The sequence below is a fragment of the Onychomys torridus genome, chromosome 2, assembly GCF_903995425.1.
Source record: "Onychomys torridus chromosome 2, mOncTor1.1, whole genome shotgun sequence".
Classification (NCBI taxonomy): domain Eukaryota; kingdom Metazoa; phylum Chordata; class Mammalia; order Rodentia; family Cricetidae; genus Onychomys; species Onychomys torridus.
The window spans coordinates 141,544,495-141,563,947 of record NC_050444.1 but is presented as its reverse complement, the minus strand read 5'-3'; the positions used below and the strand labels follow the sequence as shown (position 1 = coordinate 141,563,947).

General features: G+C 47.3%; 1 protein-coding gene across 3 annotated transcripts in view; it reads left to right on the top strand.

The window, feature by feature from the left end:
* The window catches only part of C2H1orf94 (chromosome 2 C1orf94 homolog), a 42,766-nt gene extending 24,449 nt beyond the window's left edge, over positions 1–18,317 (top strand). For all 3 annotated transcript variants that reach the window (XM_036179378.1, XM_036179380.1, XM_036179379.1), the window contains exons 4-7: positions 957–1,132; positions 6,356–6,433; positions 10,451–10,647; positions 17,667–18,317. In XM_036179378.1, the coding sequence (XP_036035271.1) occupies positions 957–1,132; positions 6,356–6,433; positions 10,451–10,647; positions 17,667–17,742 (527 nt within the window). In that variant the 3' untranslated portion in view covers positions 17,743–18,317. The remainder of the gene's footprint in view (positions 1–956; positions 1,133–6,355; positions 6,434–10,450; positions 10,648–17,666) is intronic.
* The last annotated feature ends 1,136 nt before the right edge of the window (positions 18,318–19,453 follow it).

The window sequence follows — 19,453 nt, the reverse complement described above, 5'->3', positions numbered from 1 at the left end:
CATAGCCCCAACCTGAGATATATTACAGCTTCTCAGTTTGCCCAGGCCACAGAGAAATCCATGCTTTGCATTATTTCTACACTGAGATTATCCACAGCCTGGCCCAGCTTCCTCTTCTTTGCTCTCCTACAACTAACTGCTTTAGTCATAAAGTCAAAAACCCCTTTCCAAACACAAATAAATTAACAAAAGGGATGCCATGGGGGGCCATATTTCTGATTCCATAGTCCATGGATGTCTCTGTAGAAAAGAAGAATCCAGTATCCATGCACAGTAACAGTTAAACCTAACCTCGTGCTTTAGAACTCAGTATTAAGTTAGCCCACACTGAACTATTAAATGCTCAGGAAATCATTGAGAGCTAGAGAGATGGCTCAGTGGTTAAGGGTGCTTATTGCTCTTCCAAAGAACCAGAGTTCTGTCCCCAGCACCCATTTTGGGTGACTCACAAGCTTCAGGGGGTCTGGCACCTGTCCTCTTTACACACAGGACATATACATACACATAAAGGAAAATGAAAATTAATCTTTAAAATATTTAGGAAGCCATTGCTATATAGAGACAACAGCCTGCACAAAGTTTCTAGTGTTGCTCAGTATCCAGCCCTGGCTGGGGTGGTTTTAATCATTTTGCAACAGCTTTGCATTTGTTTGTATAAAGCTGGAATTCAGCTTTGCAAGCAGGTGAAACCACAGCAATGTGGTTTCTTGCATACCTTGCTTACCAGCCTCATTTGCCAGTAAGTGATGGAGAGAGAAGCCACTCCTTCCAAATGAGCAAGCGGTGCACTAATGATGGTTGCCCCGAGTTAGAAACCTCCTGGGTTTGGAAGGCCCCTATTGGGGTTTAAAGGATGTGGCCCCGAGAGCATGCAGCCCAGGTGGTTCCGGTACAGAAGGCACCCAGCCTCTCCCTGCTGCAGGCACTGAGCTGCTCTCCCATGCTGTGCCTTTCAGTTCACCCACCGACAACGGTGCCGGACAAGAACAACATTAAGTATGCTGGGAATGTTTTTGCCCCACGTTTCACCACAGCCTTGACCTCAGCCACCCTGAACCAGCCGCTCTGGCTCAATCTGAACTGTCCACCTCCACCCGTGTTCTCCAGCCACTCTACCTTCCCCCAGTATCAGGTAAGTCGGTGGCTTCGGCTCCCCAATGGAGCCTGCTGGACCAAGAGCCTTGGGACCCCCCTTGAACACCATCCCTAACCATAGGTCACATGAGAATCAGAGTATACAATGTCCACCTGTGAACCTCTGCTGCTATTGTCATTGTAACCATAACGACTCACCACTTGGTGTACACACACACACACACACACACACACACACACACACACACACACCATGCATGTGCACATGATCTTGGGATCCTGTCTGAAAGGGAGTTAGAAGTGCCGCACAAAGGGATAGGGAAGGATTTGTAGCAGGGTTTGAAATTTTGCTCACGGAGCTTATTTATGCAGGGAAAATGTAGTTTCTTCATTTTGTCCACTTAACTTAGTATCCCTTAAGAGCCGAGGCCCACTTGGTAGAAGGAAGAAAGAATCAAATAAACGTCCACTCTAGTTTAAGCCTTTGTCCGATCCAATAACTTAACAGTCCCCTTAGGTAGCGCTCTGTGTTTTCAGGAGAGGCGCTCAGCATCCAAGATTTCCCAGCTTCAGTTCCCACTCCTGGCTCTTCTCTTTCATGTCCCATAGTTCCTCCAGGAAGCCAGGTCTGGAAGGGAGAAGTAGAGAAGAAATTTGTGTCACACTTAACTTGTCCTCCTCCATGTTCCTTCTGCTTGGAGCTGGTGCCATTTCTCTGTTTACCACAGAGCACGAAGTGTATGGCTTAGACACCCTAGGTAGGTGGGGGCCTCTCTAAGAATTCCCTGAGCTGACGCCCCTGCATCTCCATCTTCAAGAAGCTTAGCAAAGGACCAGTCTCTATTTTGTTCTCAACTTTTTCAGAAAGAATGAATCTGCATCTCCCCGCCCCACACAGGACAAGGTGGAGATCATCCAGGGGAAATCACAGGGCATCATCTTCACATTAGTAATAACTTCTTCACACAGTCTCTAGAGAAGCACCTGGGTCATTAATTCATGGCTTCCTTCACTGGCATTCTTAGCCTCTTGCAATTTGGGGCTTCCCTAATCCCCATTCATTTGTTCACCTACTCATTGGCCGACTCATTTTTATTTTATTCATTTTTCTTAAGTAATCTTAAAGACCTCTGCTATGGGCTGAGCATTGCACTGGGTGAGGGCACTCAAAGGCAATGAAGAGGCTTGGAGTCCAGTGTAAGTTCAGGAGCAAATCAAAGATGAGGGCGATACACTCAACCTCAAAACCAGAAACAAATGCATGCTTTCCTATGGTGAGAAGTCACTCTTGCTGAACACGTGCACCAAGCTCACAGTGTCGGGTTGCACTGTGATGCTCCACCAACTTGGCCTTTCTCTCTCTCTCTCTCTCTCTCTCTCTCTCTCTCTCTCTCTCTCTCTCTCTTGTTTTTTTGAGATAGAGTTTCTCCTTGTAGTTTTGGTGCCTGTCCTGGATTTTGCTCTGTAGACCAGGCTGGCCTCAAACTCACAGAGATCTGCCTGGCTCTGTCTCCCAAGTGCTGGGATTAAAGGTGTGCGTCATCACTGCCTGGCTGATTGGCTTTTTTAAGTGTGAGGTTTGGATATATTTTTCTGAGCATAAAGCCTGTCCTGTGTCTTCAGAGACACAGGTGTTCATATTGTAGGGATGACTGTGACTTTCCTCAGGAGGGTAACTGGGTCAGCACCTCTGGATGGCGCGTTTCTAGAAGCAGAGAGTACTTTCTTATAGATCAAATGATAGATTTTTCTATAATATGCATTGGAAGTTCAGCGCAGTCTAGTGTCTCAGGCAGCTGTATCCCCAGGCTCATTCTGAAGCATTCTCTGACTATTGCTTATTCTGGTCTTTCTGCTTTATGTATCCATCTCTCCATCCACTTGACTACTCATCCATATTCCTATCCATCCATTCACCTACCATTTGTCTAATTATCTTTATCCATCCATCCACCCATCCATCTTCTCATCCATCCATCTTCTCATCCATCCATCCATCCATCCATCCATCCATCAATCCAACCATCCATCCATCCATCCACTCATCTATCCATCCATCCACTCATCTATCCATCCACTCATCCATCCATCCATCCATCCATCCATCCATCCATCCATCCATCCACCCATCATCCATCCATCCATCCATCCATCCATCCATCCATCCATCTATCCATCCATTCATCATCCATCCATCCATCATCCATCCATCCATCCATCCATCCATCTATCCATCCATCCACGTCTGCAAAAAAGTGATGCCCTGGCCTGGCTGGGAGGACCTACTAGATTCTGTGAGACAATTCAGGCAGTGAGTGGGCCCAGCTGAAACTGGTCACAAAGGAGCTGTCCCTTCCAGATGGTGGCCAAAGACAGCACTTCTGCCTTCTCATAGTGTCTTGCAATCTCCTAGTGCTTACTTTGAGACAACTGGTCAGGAAGCTTGATACAGCTGAGAGAGGGCAAATCTGGAAACCAGAAGATGGGTGAGAGGGCTCTGCAGAATCTGCACTGTGTGGCCTTGGGCAAGGTCCTTAACTTCCCCAGTTTGTCTAGAGGAGAGCCGGGCTTATCATAATTACAGCAGCCACAGAGACCGATTTGGTTATAAGGATTAATTGAGCCCAAGCACGAGGAAGGACTCCTAAAATCCCCAGTGTGACACAGATGTTCATTGCATTAATATTCAGTTAAGGCCCTCCAAGAAAAGGGGGTCAGGGAGTTCAGTAGACCTTGAGGGGGCAGAGAGAACAGGGGACTAGTCTATCACGGTCTGTTCCACACAGGGCCTAAGGAATAAAGATGAGGCCCCAAATCCAATTTACTCAGAATGCCATGGTAGAGAGACTCAGGGATAGGAAGACAAGGTTCCTAACACGGAGCATGAGCATCTTCAGATGAAGAAGGGAAGCCATGTGGGGAAAGGCCGTGGCCTCAAGCGAAGAGGAGTGAATGCTTATTCGCCCCTACTCGCTCACGATTTTCCAAAGCTGCAATTCTAACAACTGCAAAGGTCCCTAGAGTCAGGCAGCCTTTCTCATACTAATGAACGAGGCAACATCTCTTACAGGGAGGGGGCAGGGCTGGCCAGCTGTATGCCCTCCATTGGCCCCAGTGTGGCCTAGTGCAGAACAGGTGGTGTTGGTGGATGGCTGCCTGGTGTTTGCAGTTCTGGCAGAGGTGGCAGTTAAGCTTGTCAATGGAGGAGAAAGGAAGCAGCAGAAGGGCCCTTAGCAACCTGCCCAGAGGCCTTGCAGCTCAGCAAGGGCTAGGAATGAGCAAGGTCATCCCTTTGGCAGGACTTCTCTGGCCAGGTCCATACCAGGATGGTGTGGTAGGGACTGGGCTGGCTCATGATGGCCAGTGAGGACGAACTGGTTGCAGAACTTTAAGCAACAGGGCAAGAGAGGCGGAGAGGGGTGGTGCAGGAACTGGCTTCAGGCAAGGATGGGTGGAAGTGGGAGGGCCCAAAACAGGAAGGAAAGAAGGTCTCAAGTGTCAGTGCTTAGTGACAGAGGACCAGCAGGGCTCTCTGACAGGATGTGCGATTCTCAGAGACTTGGAAGCTGGAACGGGAAGAGCTGGGAGGCTTCTGGGTTAACTCCCCATCAGAGATCCTGGAGCCCTTCATGAGGAGCAAAGGACATCATCAGAAGCATGGTGTCCACTCACTATCACTATTTTGGTAATTGACACAAACCCAGAACAGAGACAGCCCTTTGAGATGAAGGATGCTCTGGAAAGATGTTCTGGGCTGAGAGGTGCATTGGGCTTTGAGCATTATGCTAGGTGCAGAGTGTCCAGCTTTTTAGCATCTCTGGCCACACTAGATGAAGAAGAGTTGCCTAGAGCCACACATTAAAGCTAGGGGTGTACAACTCATGGCTCATGGGTTGCAAGAGCAAACAGGTTTACTTTATATGACATTGTGACAAGACGTTCATGCCCTAGAATCATTCTATCATTACAAAAGAGCTGCAAAACAATCTTAGGATAATGTTTTAAGTAAGCTTACTATTTTATGTTAGGCTGCATTCATAGCTCTCCTGGTCCCCATGTGGGGACCTGAGGGCTAGGATGGGGCACCCTTGTGATGTAGATAGACTGGGTGGTCAGTTGGAGGGGTCATGGGTTGGCCCACCCTTTGTAACATTTCTGCTAGATGTGTGAGTTTTGTGTCTCTGTGAACACATGGTATCCCAGGCCCCACCCTTAGTCAGAGCTGTAAGTAAAATTTCCATCCCCTTGGGCTAAGCTGCCAGAGATCCTAGGGGGAGGGGTCAGTGGGGGATGATGGACAGACATAACATTTGCAGAGTCCTTACTATGTGCCCAGGTGCTTTCTCAGCTCTTTGCTGGCATTCCTTTATTTATCCTCCTGCTTACCCTCACCATGAGCTATAGATACACAGAGGCCCCTCGCAGAAACCCAAATGAGCACACAGGGGGCATAGCTGCATATCTGTACACAGAATCACAGCTGGCGAGAGCCAGGCCCCTACACATGCAGATATACTTGAACATGGGATTTAACAGTACTGGTACCCAGATGTGTAGGACACCTCATATCTTAGGTGAGAATTGGCTTAGGAAAAGATAGAAAAGGTGATGGCTGGGGAGGCAGCTCAGTCCTTAAATTAAGTGCTTGCCTTGCAAGCTTGAGGACCTGGGCTTAATCCACCTGAACTCAAATACAATAGCTGGGCATGGTGAGGCACAGTTGTGAGCCTGGTACTGGGGAGGCAGAGACAGGAGGATCTTTGGGGCTTAATGGGCCAGACGACATGGTCTACTTGGTAAGCCTCAGGCCAGTAAGAAACCTTATCTTAAAAACAAAAACACACAGGAGGTTCTTCTCTGGTCTCCACCCCTGTGTATGCAGATAGCGGCAATGATAATGTGGCCATTCCCACAGGCTTGTGAAGATACAGGAAATAATTTCAGAGAGGTGAAGTAGCTTTCTCAGTGACACAGGTCAGCCTCTGAAAGACTGTCAGTCTTTGACACTCTTTCCTAAACATTCCTGAACACTCAATTAGGCTTTGGAGTCTGTTGAAAAGGGGCTTCCATGTGGCCTGGGCTGTGTTGGCCCCAGCCAGGTCCAATCAGCTCTAGGCAACTTCATGGAGTTGGTCAGCTGGGGGATGGGAGGAACCAACCTAGGATGTAGATCTAGGCCTGTGAGTGGGATGCTGAGCAGCTTCCACACCCAGGCTAGGGACTCTTGCCTAGCAGTGGGAACCTCTCTCTTTCTCCTTAGGGCCTGTACCCACAGCGGTCGACAAGGATGCCCTACCAGCAACCTGTGCACCCCCCACTGGGGTGCTACTCCAGACAGGTAAGTAGATACTTCTCTTCTATACTTTGGCTCCATAAGGTCTTTAGGTCAGAAAGTTATCTGCTCCTTCATTCTTGCCTAGTGGTCATCACTGTTACTTTCTGGACCATCACTGACTTATTATGATGGTACCAGATGTCACTTGAGTCCTTACCGCATGATAATGCCAGCCCTTTCCCGAAGGCTTCTCCTATACTAGTTTAACCTTCTCAACCACTTTATGGTACATGCTGTTGATGGGGAAACTGAGGCATATAGAGATTAGACCAAAACATTAACATGTAAGTTTGGGTTTGCTGTGACAACAGGTACTTAAATGACTCAGAGACTTTCCAGAAGTCTTTAGTTCTTGTTTGGGGATCTCTGGGTTGGCTGGACTGGGTTGTGGGTCAGCATCAGGTCTGTTATCCTTTCTCTTTTGGGGTCTGAGCTGAAGATGGAGGAGCTGTTGCTTCTCTCCCATTGGATGACAGAAGCACATAAAGATAAAGAGGAAACTCACAATGCTCCCAGAAGCCTCAGCTCTGTGCATGGTGATGACCACACACTTTCAGTTGACCAAAACCCTACAGCTCTGCCCAGCGTGTGTGAGGCAAGAGTCATGTTTATGCTATGTGGGCTGGCTAGTTCCCATACAAGACACTCAGTTTGGTTTGAAATTCAAATAAATAATGAATACATTTTTAGTATAAGTAAATCTTAAATATTGCACAAGACATATTTATGTTAAAAATACATTCACAGTTGATGTCCAGTTTAGATTCAACTGATGTCCTGTAGTTTTATTTGTTGAATGGGGCAGTATGAATTACAGAGGTACTTCAGATACAATTGCCTCTGAGTTAGAAGCAGCCTCATGTTCTTGGCCACCATACCAGACACCTCTTGTATGTAGATACATGAAAGTACTGCAGTAAGGCAGCAGAGGTAATAACAGACCTACATAGAGATAAGCAGAGAGAACTAGATAGTGGGCTGGGGACATGGCTCGGTGGCTAACGTGCTTGCTTTCCAAGAAGCAGGAATGGACTTTGGACCCCTAGAACCCACACAAAGCTAGATGCAGTAGCATGCATCTGTAATCACAATGTGCCTATGGCAAGATGGGAGATGGAGACAAGAGAACCCCCAAAAGCTCATGGATCAGCTAGTCTGGCATTTATAGCAGTGAACAAGAGACACTGCTTCAAAACAAGGTAAAAGGTGAGGACTGACACCCAAGGTTGTCCTTTGACCTCCATGTGTGCACTGTGGTGTACGTACCCATACACACACACACACACACACACACACACACACACACACACACGAAATACATGTAGTTATTCACATGCTCCCAAGCTGTTTAAACTGGCATACATGCTCCCACATACTCATCGACAGACATGGAAGCAGGCTCAGAGGTACCGAGTCTTGGGGCATAGATGGGATATGAGCAAAATCATTTAGATTGGGGACATGGTGGGGGGCTGAAGACAAGTGTTCCACATTTCCAAGTGGACTTGCCCTTCACACATGGGTCCATGGACAATCCAGATCCTCAATTCCAGATTTTTCCACCTCGATCCTTCCCAGGGAATCCCACCCTGTTTCTGAAAACCTCTTCTCTGTGCCAGCACGTTCTGAGCTGGTATGTTCTGGAGGGTAAAGATGGGTCCATAGGTAAAAACTACCTTGGGCAGGATGCTCCATCAGGAAAAACAGCCTTTCCCCATCCTAATTGGGATGAGAGAGCCTGTCTCAGGAATCCCAGTCACACTACCTCCACCTACAAACAGTAACACCTCATCTTGGCTCAAAGAGTCTTTTTAGTCGATTATGACTGTGTATATATTTGAAGAATTTGTATAGACATGGTAGGAACTTTAAAGATGGAGGCCACTGCTGTTTGTTGGTTTCTTTCATATTCTTCTAGGGACATCTAGTTATATAAATATTTCTGAACAAGTGCATTGTTCTGGGCACACTGTTCTATGCTTTTGTTAGAGCTGAGTGTATTTGGAGGTGGTTTCCAGAGGTGCATAGAAGGCTGTATGTGATGGCTTTGACCATCCCCATGGAATCATGGGCATATCCATAGCAAGGCTGGTGTGAGCTCTGGGACTCACCCCTTTTAGTCTAGTCTCTACCAGGACCAAATACTTTCATTGTGGAGACCAGGGACTCTGTGGCCCCCACAAAGTGTGTCCTGTGAGGTGTCATCCTCTGTCCTGTCTATGAACTAGTGGGACAGCTGCCCTTTCAGGGTTTCAGTACCCACATTTAGTGTCACTGGACCCTGCATTATCTCTTTGAGTGGCATGGCAAAGATTGGGAGAGGGACTCAGCTTTCAGAGAGTGCACAGCATAGTAAGGCTGGAACAGAACTGAACTGGGCTCTCCCTGGGCATTCTGGCTGCAATTTGGGATGGGAGACACTTGCTAAGCTGGTTATTTTACTTTTTGGAGCCTCAGTTTCTTTACCTGTCAAATGGGAGCAACGGGGGCCTGTGTTAGTTATTTTGCCCACTGTCATGATGAAATTTAACTGATTAAAGCAACTACAGGAAGTTTTCTTTTTATTTCTCTGCCCAGTTTGAGAGTACAGGCCACCATGGTGAGAAGACATGGCCTCAGAAACATGAGGCACCTGGTTACATTGCAGCCACAGTTAGGAAGCAAAGAAAGTGAAGGCTGCTATTCAAGTGGTCTTCTCTCTCCCCTTCTTATTCAGTCTAAAACCCCAATCCCTAGGGCTGAAGCAGCCCACATTCAGGGTGGGTCTTCTAGCCTCAGTTAAACTTCTCGGGGACACCCTCATAGCACACCCTAGGTGATTCTAAATTCCATGAAACTGACAATCAGGATGAGATCAGAGGACTTTGTCTCACAGGGTTTAGAGATGTAGTGGCAGAGGTTAGGTGAAGGGTCTCCCACAGCCCAAGGGTTTCATACATTTCATACATACTAGCCCAGGTTGGTTTTTTGTTTGTTTTTGTTTTGTTTTGTTTGTTTTTTGAGACAGGATTTCTCTGTGTCATAGCTCTGGCTGTCCTGGAACTCACTCTGTAGAGACCAAGCTGGCCTCAAAGTCAGAGACTCACCTGCTTCTGCCTCCCAAGTGCTGGGATTAAAGGCATAAGGCACCACCACCCACCAAGTGGGTTTATATGAGACAGGAATATCAGGAAGAAAGAGGGCTTTTGAGTCTTGTGGCTTCTATGGTGGAAATCCAGAAACTTTCCTAGCTTTGACAGAAACTCCCCTCAGCACACAGGAGAATCAATGTAAGAAAAGGCCGTCCAGTGTATGGGCTGTCAGTAATGGGACCTGTTGTTCCTGATGAGAGCTCCCCATCAAGTCAGCAGATGCTCGGTGCTCCCCCTTCTTCCTGCCCCCTCCCTGACCTCTCTTACTGTATTCACTCTGCTGTCTCAGAGCTGGAGAAGTAGCAATGCATACCATGGTGGTGCCCTTGCTTGTTGAGGGTCAGAAAGTGGGGGTCCCAGTTCTCAGCGGGCATTTGTCCAGGTAGTGGCAGAAATCCTACTGAATTCCCACCTTTCCCTCAGGTCTTTGTTGCCCTGCCTCCTTTTTTGCACTTTCTTATATATTATCCAGTACTGTAGCCACTAGCCACGTGCGGCCATTTACAGGAATTGCAATTCGATAACATCCGGACTTTAGCTCCTCATTCATCCCAGCTGGATTTCAAGTGCTTGGTAATCATAGCTGGCAGTTCTGCAGCCGTCCTCACAGCACAGACCTGTTCTTCCCTGGCAGGAGTTTCCACTGGGTGATGTTGTCTAGGGCTCACAGTCTATTGAGGTCTGAAGGTAGAATCCAGTAATGTGAATCACAGCAGCTAGACCCTCCCCACACAGAGTAGATAGTGCTTGTCCACTTTACAGATTAAGAGTTTGAGGCTTAGATACATAAGGCAGGTAAGGGGTACACAGGTTGATAAGGTATCAGCTGGGGTTAGGGTTAGGGCTGGGGGATATTGATCATGTCCCTTTTTTTCTCTCTGCCCTACAGGTGACACCATACAACCCACAGCAGATGGGACAGCAAATTTTCCGCTCTTCCTACACCCCTCTGATGAGCTACATCCCCTTTGTCCAGCCCAACTATCCATATCCTCAGAGGACCCCTCAGAAACTGCCTGCCAACCCCCGAGATCCTACCCCAATGGCAGGAGATGGTCCTCCATACCTCTTCCCCCAGGGATATGGGTGAGTTCTTAGCCATGGTGGGCATGGGGAGCTGACCTGCATCTAGATGGCTGTCAGAGAGGGCAGGTGAATGGGGTAGGCTTCATAGAGCCTTTCTTGGTATATGTTCCCACAGAAGGGAACACCTGTGAAGATGTGCCTGGGCTGGGATCTGAGAGGAGCCTTTTGGAGGTACTTTGCAGACTGCCACCTACAGGCCAGTTGTAGAACTGCAGCTGCCCAATCAGAAGCAAGCGGCCTCTCTAGTCACTGCACAGGTGCTGCAAGTGGCTCCTGATGCCCTCCTGTTATCACTGGAGGATTTGCAAAGAATGTGGTTAGCTAATCAGTATATGACTCCTATCCACTTCCTGATGCATCTGGAGTCCTTGCCAGGCTAATTTTTCGAGAATCTCCCTCTAGACTTCTGACAGGTCTAGGTGAAGGGTCTTCCACAGCTTATCCACTGAAGCCCCCACCCCCCCCCCCCAATCAGTAGAAAAGTCTGGTATTTCCTGGGTTTGTATGAGGGCTCAGCTGCAAACAACCAACACAAACTGGGCTGTTAGGATAAAAATTCCTCTTGGATTGTGCAGGGTGTGGAGTCACAAAGTTGTGCTTGTTTTAACATAATTAACAAGTAGCTACTCACTCCAACAAACCAAACGCTTAGCTAATATTGGTGACCCAAGGCAGGAGGCACAACACTACCCCTGTGGACCTCAGAATCCTAGGCAGATCATGAGGCATGTGTGTCCCACTTGGAAAAACTCAGGTTCTAAGTGAGGATCAAACTGTCTAGGGTGACATTGATTCCTGCCCTGCCCACTCTGTCCAGCAGACACCCTTTTCCCACCCGACCCACTGCATGACCCCAGACTCTCACCCTTTGAATCTTGCATCTTCTCTAATATCTTGTGGAAAAGGATCAATGTTTCAAAGAGGTTTTGATAGTCAGATCTGTTGGGGGAAACTATGAGAAACAAAGACAAGCAGATTTCTTAGCAGTTGGAACTCTCAGATCATTTAATTGCCTGGGGTGCTCAGAGAATGTTCAAGAGGTGGTCGATGTTAGTATTTGAATATGATATCCATGAATTCTTTTTATGTCTTTCCTTTCTCCTCTACTTCCTTCTCTCTTTGTCCCCTCCTTCCCCTCCTCCTTCCCTCCCTTTTATTTTGTAGAGTACAGCACAGCACGTTGAACCCCCACCACTATTACCATGCACACCAGAGAGTACTGTGTTAATTCATGGAGTTAATGTGAACTTAGCCTATAGGGAACTCATAGATAGTAAGGTGTATTTCTTTCCTTCAAAAGGTAGAGGGCTGGGCTGGAGACATGGCCCAGCTTACTGTTCTTGCAGGGGACTCAGGTTTGGTTCCCAGCACTCACCAATCAGCAGCTCACAATCACCTGCAACTCTAGTTCCAGGGGATCCAACAGCCTCTTCTAGCCTCTCTGGGCACCCCCACACGTATGACATATATAAGCTGATGCAGACACACATACATACACATTAAAAAAAATAAAGAAAAAGAAAAAGACAAATGAGGACTGACAGGATGGCACAGCACATGCTCTGGTAAGGTGAAAGTGACGTGGCCAGAGGCAGGATCTCTGCCGGCTCAGAGATCTGAGTGAGTGGCTAGAGGAGGCAATCTAGGCAGGGGGAGTCAGGCCCTGCAGTGGGAAGGAGCAAGGCAATCATTGAAATGCCCCTTGAGCTCTTGATTTTGAGGTGCCAGGAATTGAACCCAAGTTCTTACTCATGCTAGGCAAGTGACTTACTGCTGAACTATCCCTGAAGCCCAGGAGGGGCAAGGCAAACTGGAGGCCTGGTGACGGAGGCGTGTATAGTTTGAAGTGTTAGATTTGTCCCTGGAAAAGGTGGAAAATAGGATTGGAAAGGAAGGTTGGGAACAGATTATTAAAGGCTTTTGGCTGCTAAGCCTGGGGATCTAATAAGGGCCTGTGCACATCAGAGTGAACACACAGGCCTAGGGGAGAGAACAGGAGACAAGGTGTAGTCTGGAAGTCTCAACAAGAGGTTATCTATTGCTTTCCTGGAGGTGAGAGTGAATGAGGCTGCCGAGGGACACAGAGAACCACTCCTCAGCTGGCAATCACCCCAGTGTTACCATCCATGACTCTTCACGGGGACAAACTGGAATGCTGGCTGTCTGGAGAGCCGGGGAGTTGTTAGCACAAAGGGCAGAGGCCTGATGTCTGTGTCTTTGGGGTGACAAGGGCCGGGGGAAGAGGGCAGGAAGGGGCAGTCCAAGAAGTAGGCAAAAAGGAGAAGAGAGAAGAGTGGGAGGCACTGGAGACACAGAAGAGCAATGAGTAAGGAAAGGTGGTGAGTGGGGACGACGATGCCTCAAGAAGCCGGGGAAACCAGAAGGATGGGGCCAGAAACAGGTGCCAGCCTGGATCCCTAGAGAGGATGATTTGTTCATGTATCAAAACAAGCAAGCAAACAAAAAATGAATGAGGGCCGGGCGGTGGTGGTGCACGCCTTTAACCCCAGCACTCAGGAGGCAGAGGCAGGCAGATCTCTGTGAGTTTGAGGCCAGCCTGGGCTACATGGTGAGGTCCTGTCTCAAACAAAACAAAATAAACTGGCTAGAGCAATTCTTGTGCCTGGCACTGTCCAAGGCAATGTGAACTGGAGTGAACAAGACACACAAAGTGCTTTTCTTCTCTCACAATCTCACAGCCTGTGTGTGTGTGTGGGGGGGGGGGCAGAGGCCCAAAGGATGAGGTGGCTTCAGCTTTCCTTCTTCTTCTTCTTCTTCTTCTTCTTCTTCTTCTTCTTCTTCTTCTTCTTCTTCTTCTTCTTCTTCTTCTTCTTCTTCTTCTTCTTCTCCTTTTCCTTCCTCTTCCTCCTCCTATTTTTTCTTCTGCTTCTTCTTTTCTTCTTTTTCTTCTTCTCCTCCTTCCTTAAACAAGGTCTCACTATGCTACCTATAGCTGGCTTTGAATTCGTAGCCATCATCCTGTCTCTCACATGCCTTATGTGTACCGGGACTAAGTCATGAATCACACCATTCCTGGCAAGGAAGGCTTCCTGAACCAATGTCATGCATGTGTATGAGAGACAAGCACTCTACCCAGAAGGACTAGACATTCAAAGGCCCCTGAGTGACTGGAGTATGAGAATGAGTGGAATAGAAATCAGAGATGCAGGACTGGACAGGTCAGGACTGGTCAGCATGGTAAGTGTTTTGTGAACAGCAGAATGCCATGGAGATCTTTGAACTGTGGAATAGCATGCTCTCGTTTCCTGTACAGAGCAGATCATGTTGGCCAAGGTTTGAAGAATGGGCAGTGGGAGTGAGGGCTGATGCAGGGTCAAGCTGCTCATGAAACGGATGCTGATGATGTAGAGGAGGGTGGCTCCTGTGAGAAAATGGACATGTGAATCGATCGATCTAGGATGTTCTTTTTTTTTTTTTTGGCAGAACCAGTGGGATTTGGCCATGGTTGTATGTGGAATGAGGACGAGGGAAGAGGGCAGACAGGTTTGGGGGTGAGCACAAGTCCCAGGCTTCTGCTCTGTGCACTAGATGAATAATGGTTGTGCACTAGATGAATAATGGTAGCCAATGCTTAGGTTACAATGACCAGGGCAAGGCTGTTTATAAAGGGTTCAGTCTTGGACACTGAACTTGCTTGTCAATGTCAGTTACTTTCTCTTAGTGTGAGAAAACATCATGGCCAGAAGCAACTTAGAGAAGGAAGAGGCTCTTTGGACTTAGGGTTCCAGAGGGATACAGGTCCATTTTGGAAGGGAGGCATGGCAATAAACAGCAGGCATGGAGGCAGGAACGGGAAGCTGAAAGCTCACATGATGAACTACAGCACGAATCAGAGAGAGCAAAGGAGATGTCAGGAGAGGCCTTACACTCCCGAAGCCCCACCCCTCAGTAAAATAGTTCTTTAAACTTCCCCAAACAGTGCCACCAACTGGAGACTGAGTGTTCAAATGCCTGAGAGTATGGGTGGAGGCCTTTCTCATTCAAATCATCACAGACAGATGAGTAGAACTGTTGGTAGACAGGTGGATACAGGAGCCTGGAGCTTGGGAGCAAGGTTGGGGCTGGCAATGAATTTGGGGGTCATTAGAATATAGATGACAGATGAAGGCTCGGAACAAGATGAATCGCTAGGGAGTGCAGGCATATGGAGGAGACCCAAGGACCCAGCCCTGGTGGAAGGGCTGGAAGGGGCAAAGGGACTAGGAAAAGATCTCAGAAGCAACTTCTAATGAGGTGTGTGTGTGTGTGTGTGTGTGTGTGTGTGTGTGTGTGTGTGTGTACCATGGAGGAGTCAGGAAAAAAATGGAAGTCATGTGTAGAAAGTGATTCTGCAAAAGAGCACTTGGGCACCAGGATCAGAGTGGGGAAATGAGAGATGGGTACTACAGGAGCCAACATGGGGAACTCTGGAACTCTGGGTAGTAAAGCTGTTAAGGAAGTTATGCAACTGAGGATTGAACAAGACCTAGTGAGGCTGGATCAGGCAAGAGAAGATATATGCATGGTCATTGATGGATAGTTTGGTCTGGAAGACAAGGTAGGGTCATCAGAAGCAGAGGGAGCAAGAGGTGAAGGGATGAAAAGGGATAGACAAGAGCAAAGGCCCTACGTTCTCAGAAGAGGAGGAGGGAAGCTCTCCAGTCCCTCTGCCCAGTTGATTTGCACACCCCATCAGAAATGACAACTATACAATTATTCTCCAAGCAATAAAATAATAAGTTTGAGCATTTACTGGGGCATGAGTATTACTTGCTCTGGAAACAGTATTCTATCAGCTGCCCCAAGTAAATCAAGATGCATGTGCACCACAACTAGGACAGTGGTTCTCAACCTGTGGGTCACAATCCCTTTGAGGGTCAAATGACCCTTTCACAGGGGTCACCTAAGATCAACAGAAAACACAGATATTTACATTATGACTCATAACAGTTGCAAAATCACAGTTATGAAGTAGAAATGAAAATAATCTTATGGAAGCAAGAAGTGAGAGGGGATGAAGTGGGGGAGACAGGAGCAAGGGCCCCATGTTCTCAGAAGAGGAGAAGGAAAGCCCTTCAGTCCCTCTGTGGTTGGGGGTCATCACACCATGAGGAACTGTATTAAAGGGCTGCAGCGTTAGGAAGGTTGAGCTTCACTGCTAGGAGCTGATGTAGCCCCTCCTCCCTCCTCCCCTCCCTCTTCCTTCTCCCTGGTACCTGTAGTCCATACATGCTGCTGCTCCTCCTAGTGCTCCAGAGTTCATGCTGTCTGGACCCTTGGCAGTTGATCTGATTACAAGTGATCTACCCAGAGAAGCTAGGGACGTGGGGTGCAGTGATCAGATATGAGGGACAACATGGGTTAATTTGTTACTGACAGTCTTTGTTACTGTTTCGGCTTTTATTTTGTAAATAAGATCAAAATCCAGGGCATCTTAATAACATCACTTCTTTTCTTCCAGTGCCAGGGATTAAAGCCAGGGTCTTCCACATGCTAGGTAAACACTCTGCCACTGAGGCACGCCTCAGCCCTTGTTTCTAGGAGGCAAGGTCTGGTGAGACTGAACGGGCCTCACATTTATGATCTTCCTGTATCCACCTCCCAAGTGCTAGGTTAATAGGCACACACAGTGCTACCATTGTTTTCAATCATTTGTAATCCAGAATGCTTTCTATATTTTTGTTTTTCACTTTATGGGTATGTGTGTTTTGTCTGCATATATGTGGGTGCCAGCTCCCCCAGGACTGGAGTTATAGATGGTTGTGAGCCATCATGTAGGTGCTGAGAATCAGACCTGGCTCCTCTGGAAGAACATCCAAAAGCTCTTAATTGCTGAGCCATCTCTTGGGGCCTTTCAGTATAGTTTTGAAGAGAGGAAAAGATATGTGTTTACAATAGGCAATTTGCCTATTAGGGATGTGCTGGCAGACCCTGGGTTGGGTGCTGAGTATGGAGTTAGTAAGCAGCCAGGTACTATCGCTGCTGTCCTGGAACTTGGTTTAGAGAAAAGAAAATGAAATAGCACCCAAACCTTAGCTGGTCTGCACACCGTAGCAGTTAGGGAGTTGCAGATCTTGTAAGGAGCCGGAGCCGCTGCACACTCACCGTGGTGCGCTTCCATCGCTCCCTTCCTCCTCTAACACACTTGTCTCTCCCTTTTATGGGAGAATGTCTCGAAGGTGACTCTCTTTTGTAATATGCATCTGCCCAACTGAAAAGTGGCTGAGAATCCTGGGATTAGACTAAATCTAGCCGTTTGCTCTGAGGCAATTTGTATTAAGCTCTATTTCCATTTGAGGTATGATAGGAGATGGGTGAGGCCATTGCAATAAATCCCACCTGAAGAGGTCAGGGGAAGCTCCATGGAGGAGATGACCTTTGAACTCCATTTTGAAGTATGCATACAAGTGTGCTAAGTAAAGAAATCAGGGAGGTGTGTGGGTTTCTGCTCTTTGAAGCAGAGGCACACATCATCTCTGGTCCTTCTTCCCTGAGGGTCGAGTAACATGGTGGGCACTCACACAGTGGTATCTCAAAGTTACTTCTCTGAGGTGTGTTGAGGTAAAGGGGCTGAGAGGGGAAGCTACTGGGTGGGGAAGTTGTACTGGTGCGGGCTGAGATCAGATGCCAGGACAGGCTCTGTTTTCTGCGAAGTTGTGGGCTTCCCTAAGGCATTTGCCCCACTAAGGCAGCTAGGTGCTCACAGGGCTATAGGTGAGGTGCTCAGACCCAGGTCCCTTCATGGAGACAGCATGGACCCTAGACATCATCTTTATGAGCTCCCAGTAGCTCCCTGCAGCAACAGAGTAAAGGATGCAGCTCTTTATTTTCCTTCAACTGTGTTTGTGTTTGACTTGCCCAGAGCCAAAGCCTTGTATGGTACTAAAGCTTTTAGCCTCCAAGCTCATCCCAGCGTCCCAACATTTGACAGCCACAAAATCAATAGATTATTTTCTTCCAGTCTCTCCAGAACAGTGGAGACTTAGTCTCTATCTACATCTATCTCCCTTCTCTTCCAGGTTCAACTCACCGTCCAGCGGCCCCCTGATGAACAGCCCCTATTTCTCCGCCAGTGGGAATGGAATACGCTTTTAGACTTCTTTCTCTCTCCCCACCTCTCTTTGCCCTTGGATCAGGGCTAAAGATTCTGGAATACTGGATTCTGCAACAGCTTGGTGTGAAGTTTGGAAAGCCAAGGTTCCAACCAGGTGGCCGACAGAAAACAGCAAGACCAGACTCATCTACTGACCAACACTCACCTGCATAGCCCCCCTCACATGTAGCAGACACCACAGACACACCCTCCTCTTCATAAGACCACACAGGCACCTGTATTTAGCTAACATGACTGGTTTTTGTTTTTGTTGTTCTTGGTAAGATAGAAAGTAAGACACTTAATTTAGAACGTTTATATTTTATGATAAAGCTAAGAGCTGCTTGAACATGCTTGTGCCCATTCATTTATTTTGCTATGACTTATGAAAGCTTTGCTGCTCATTTTCCTCCCACGAGTCTCGGCGTTTCATCAGACACAGACTGGGGTCTTGGGAAGGTTGCTATCTACCCGTGGAACCTCAGGGGTCAAAATCTTGAGCATTTATCTTGTTTCTCCTATGAGTCAGTTATTCCCCAACATGTCAGATTCCACATTCCTACAATGGGCGTTATACAGTGTAGCTGAAAGTTTGTCTTTGTCCCGCCCAGTCCACAGCCACTCAGACCCAAGTAAACACACAGAGGCTTATATTAATTATAACTGCATGGACATGGCTCAAGCCTTTTCCTAGCTAGCTCTTATATCTTAAATTATCCCATAACTATTAATCTATGTATTGCCACATGTTCCGTGGCTTTACCTGCGTCCCATTACATGTTGCTCTTTGGGTAGCTCTTCCCACCTTCTTCCTGTCTCTCTCATTGAATTTCCTATCTGCCTCTAAGCTGCCTTGCCATAGGCCAAATGGCTTTATTGATCAACCAATCAGAGCAACACATATTTGCAGCATACCGAAAGACATTCCCCCATCAATACAGGAATATTTTTTCCTATGGCCTGTCCTAGGTAGAAGTTTTACAGAAAGTCTCTCTTGAACTTGGTATTGGCATAGGACATGATTTCAAAATGAATCTTAAGGGCTGATAAGATGGCTCAGCTAGTCTTGTTTTCAAGCCTGATGACCTGATTTCAATCCATGGAACCCAGTTAGTAGAAGGAGAAAACTGACTCCTAGAAGTTGTCCTCTGATCTTCATACATGTGTGCACATATGTACACACATATGCATATATACACATACTCACACTCAAATAAATGGAACAAAAAATCAACCTAACATGTGACAAACTCTATTCAGTAATAATGCACTGGTGTCAGCCTAGAGGTCAGTCTCAACTCTGCACCTGATGACACTGTCCTTGACTATGTCTTGTCCAACTCTGACCAATGACCTGAATGACAACATGGAGAGACTCCTGGTGACATCTATGGAGAATGCTTTGTGGAAATAGGAGACAATGTGAATTGTTTGTCTAGGTCTACATCCATGGGCAGGCATCACTAATCAACTGTAGCATGCTATGCCCTTGAGAGCTGAAGAATCACTTTCCTGATGGTGCTGCAAGCAGCTATTACCAACCAGAGTTGGTCTGTGAAGTGAAATCATGGGCTATCCTTTTTTTTTGAGCTGAGGCTCGAACCCAGGGCCTTGTACTTGCTAGGCAAGCTCTCTACCACTGAGCTAAATCCCCAACCCGGGCTATCCTTTTAATGCTTGCTATCAAAATAAAATTAAACAGAGGTTGTTCAT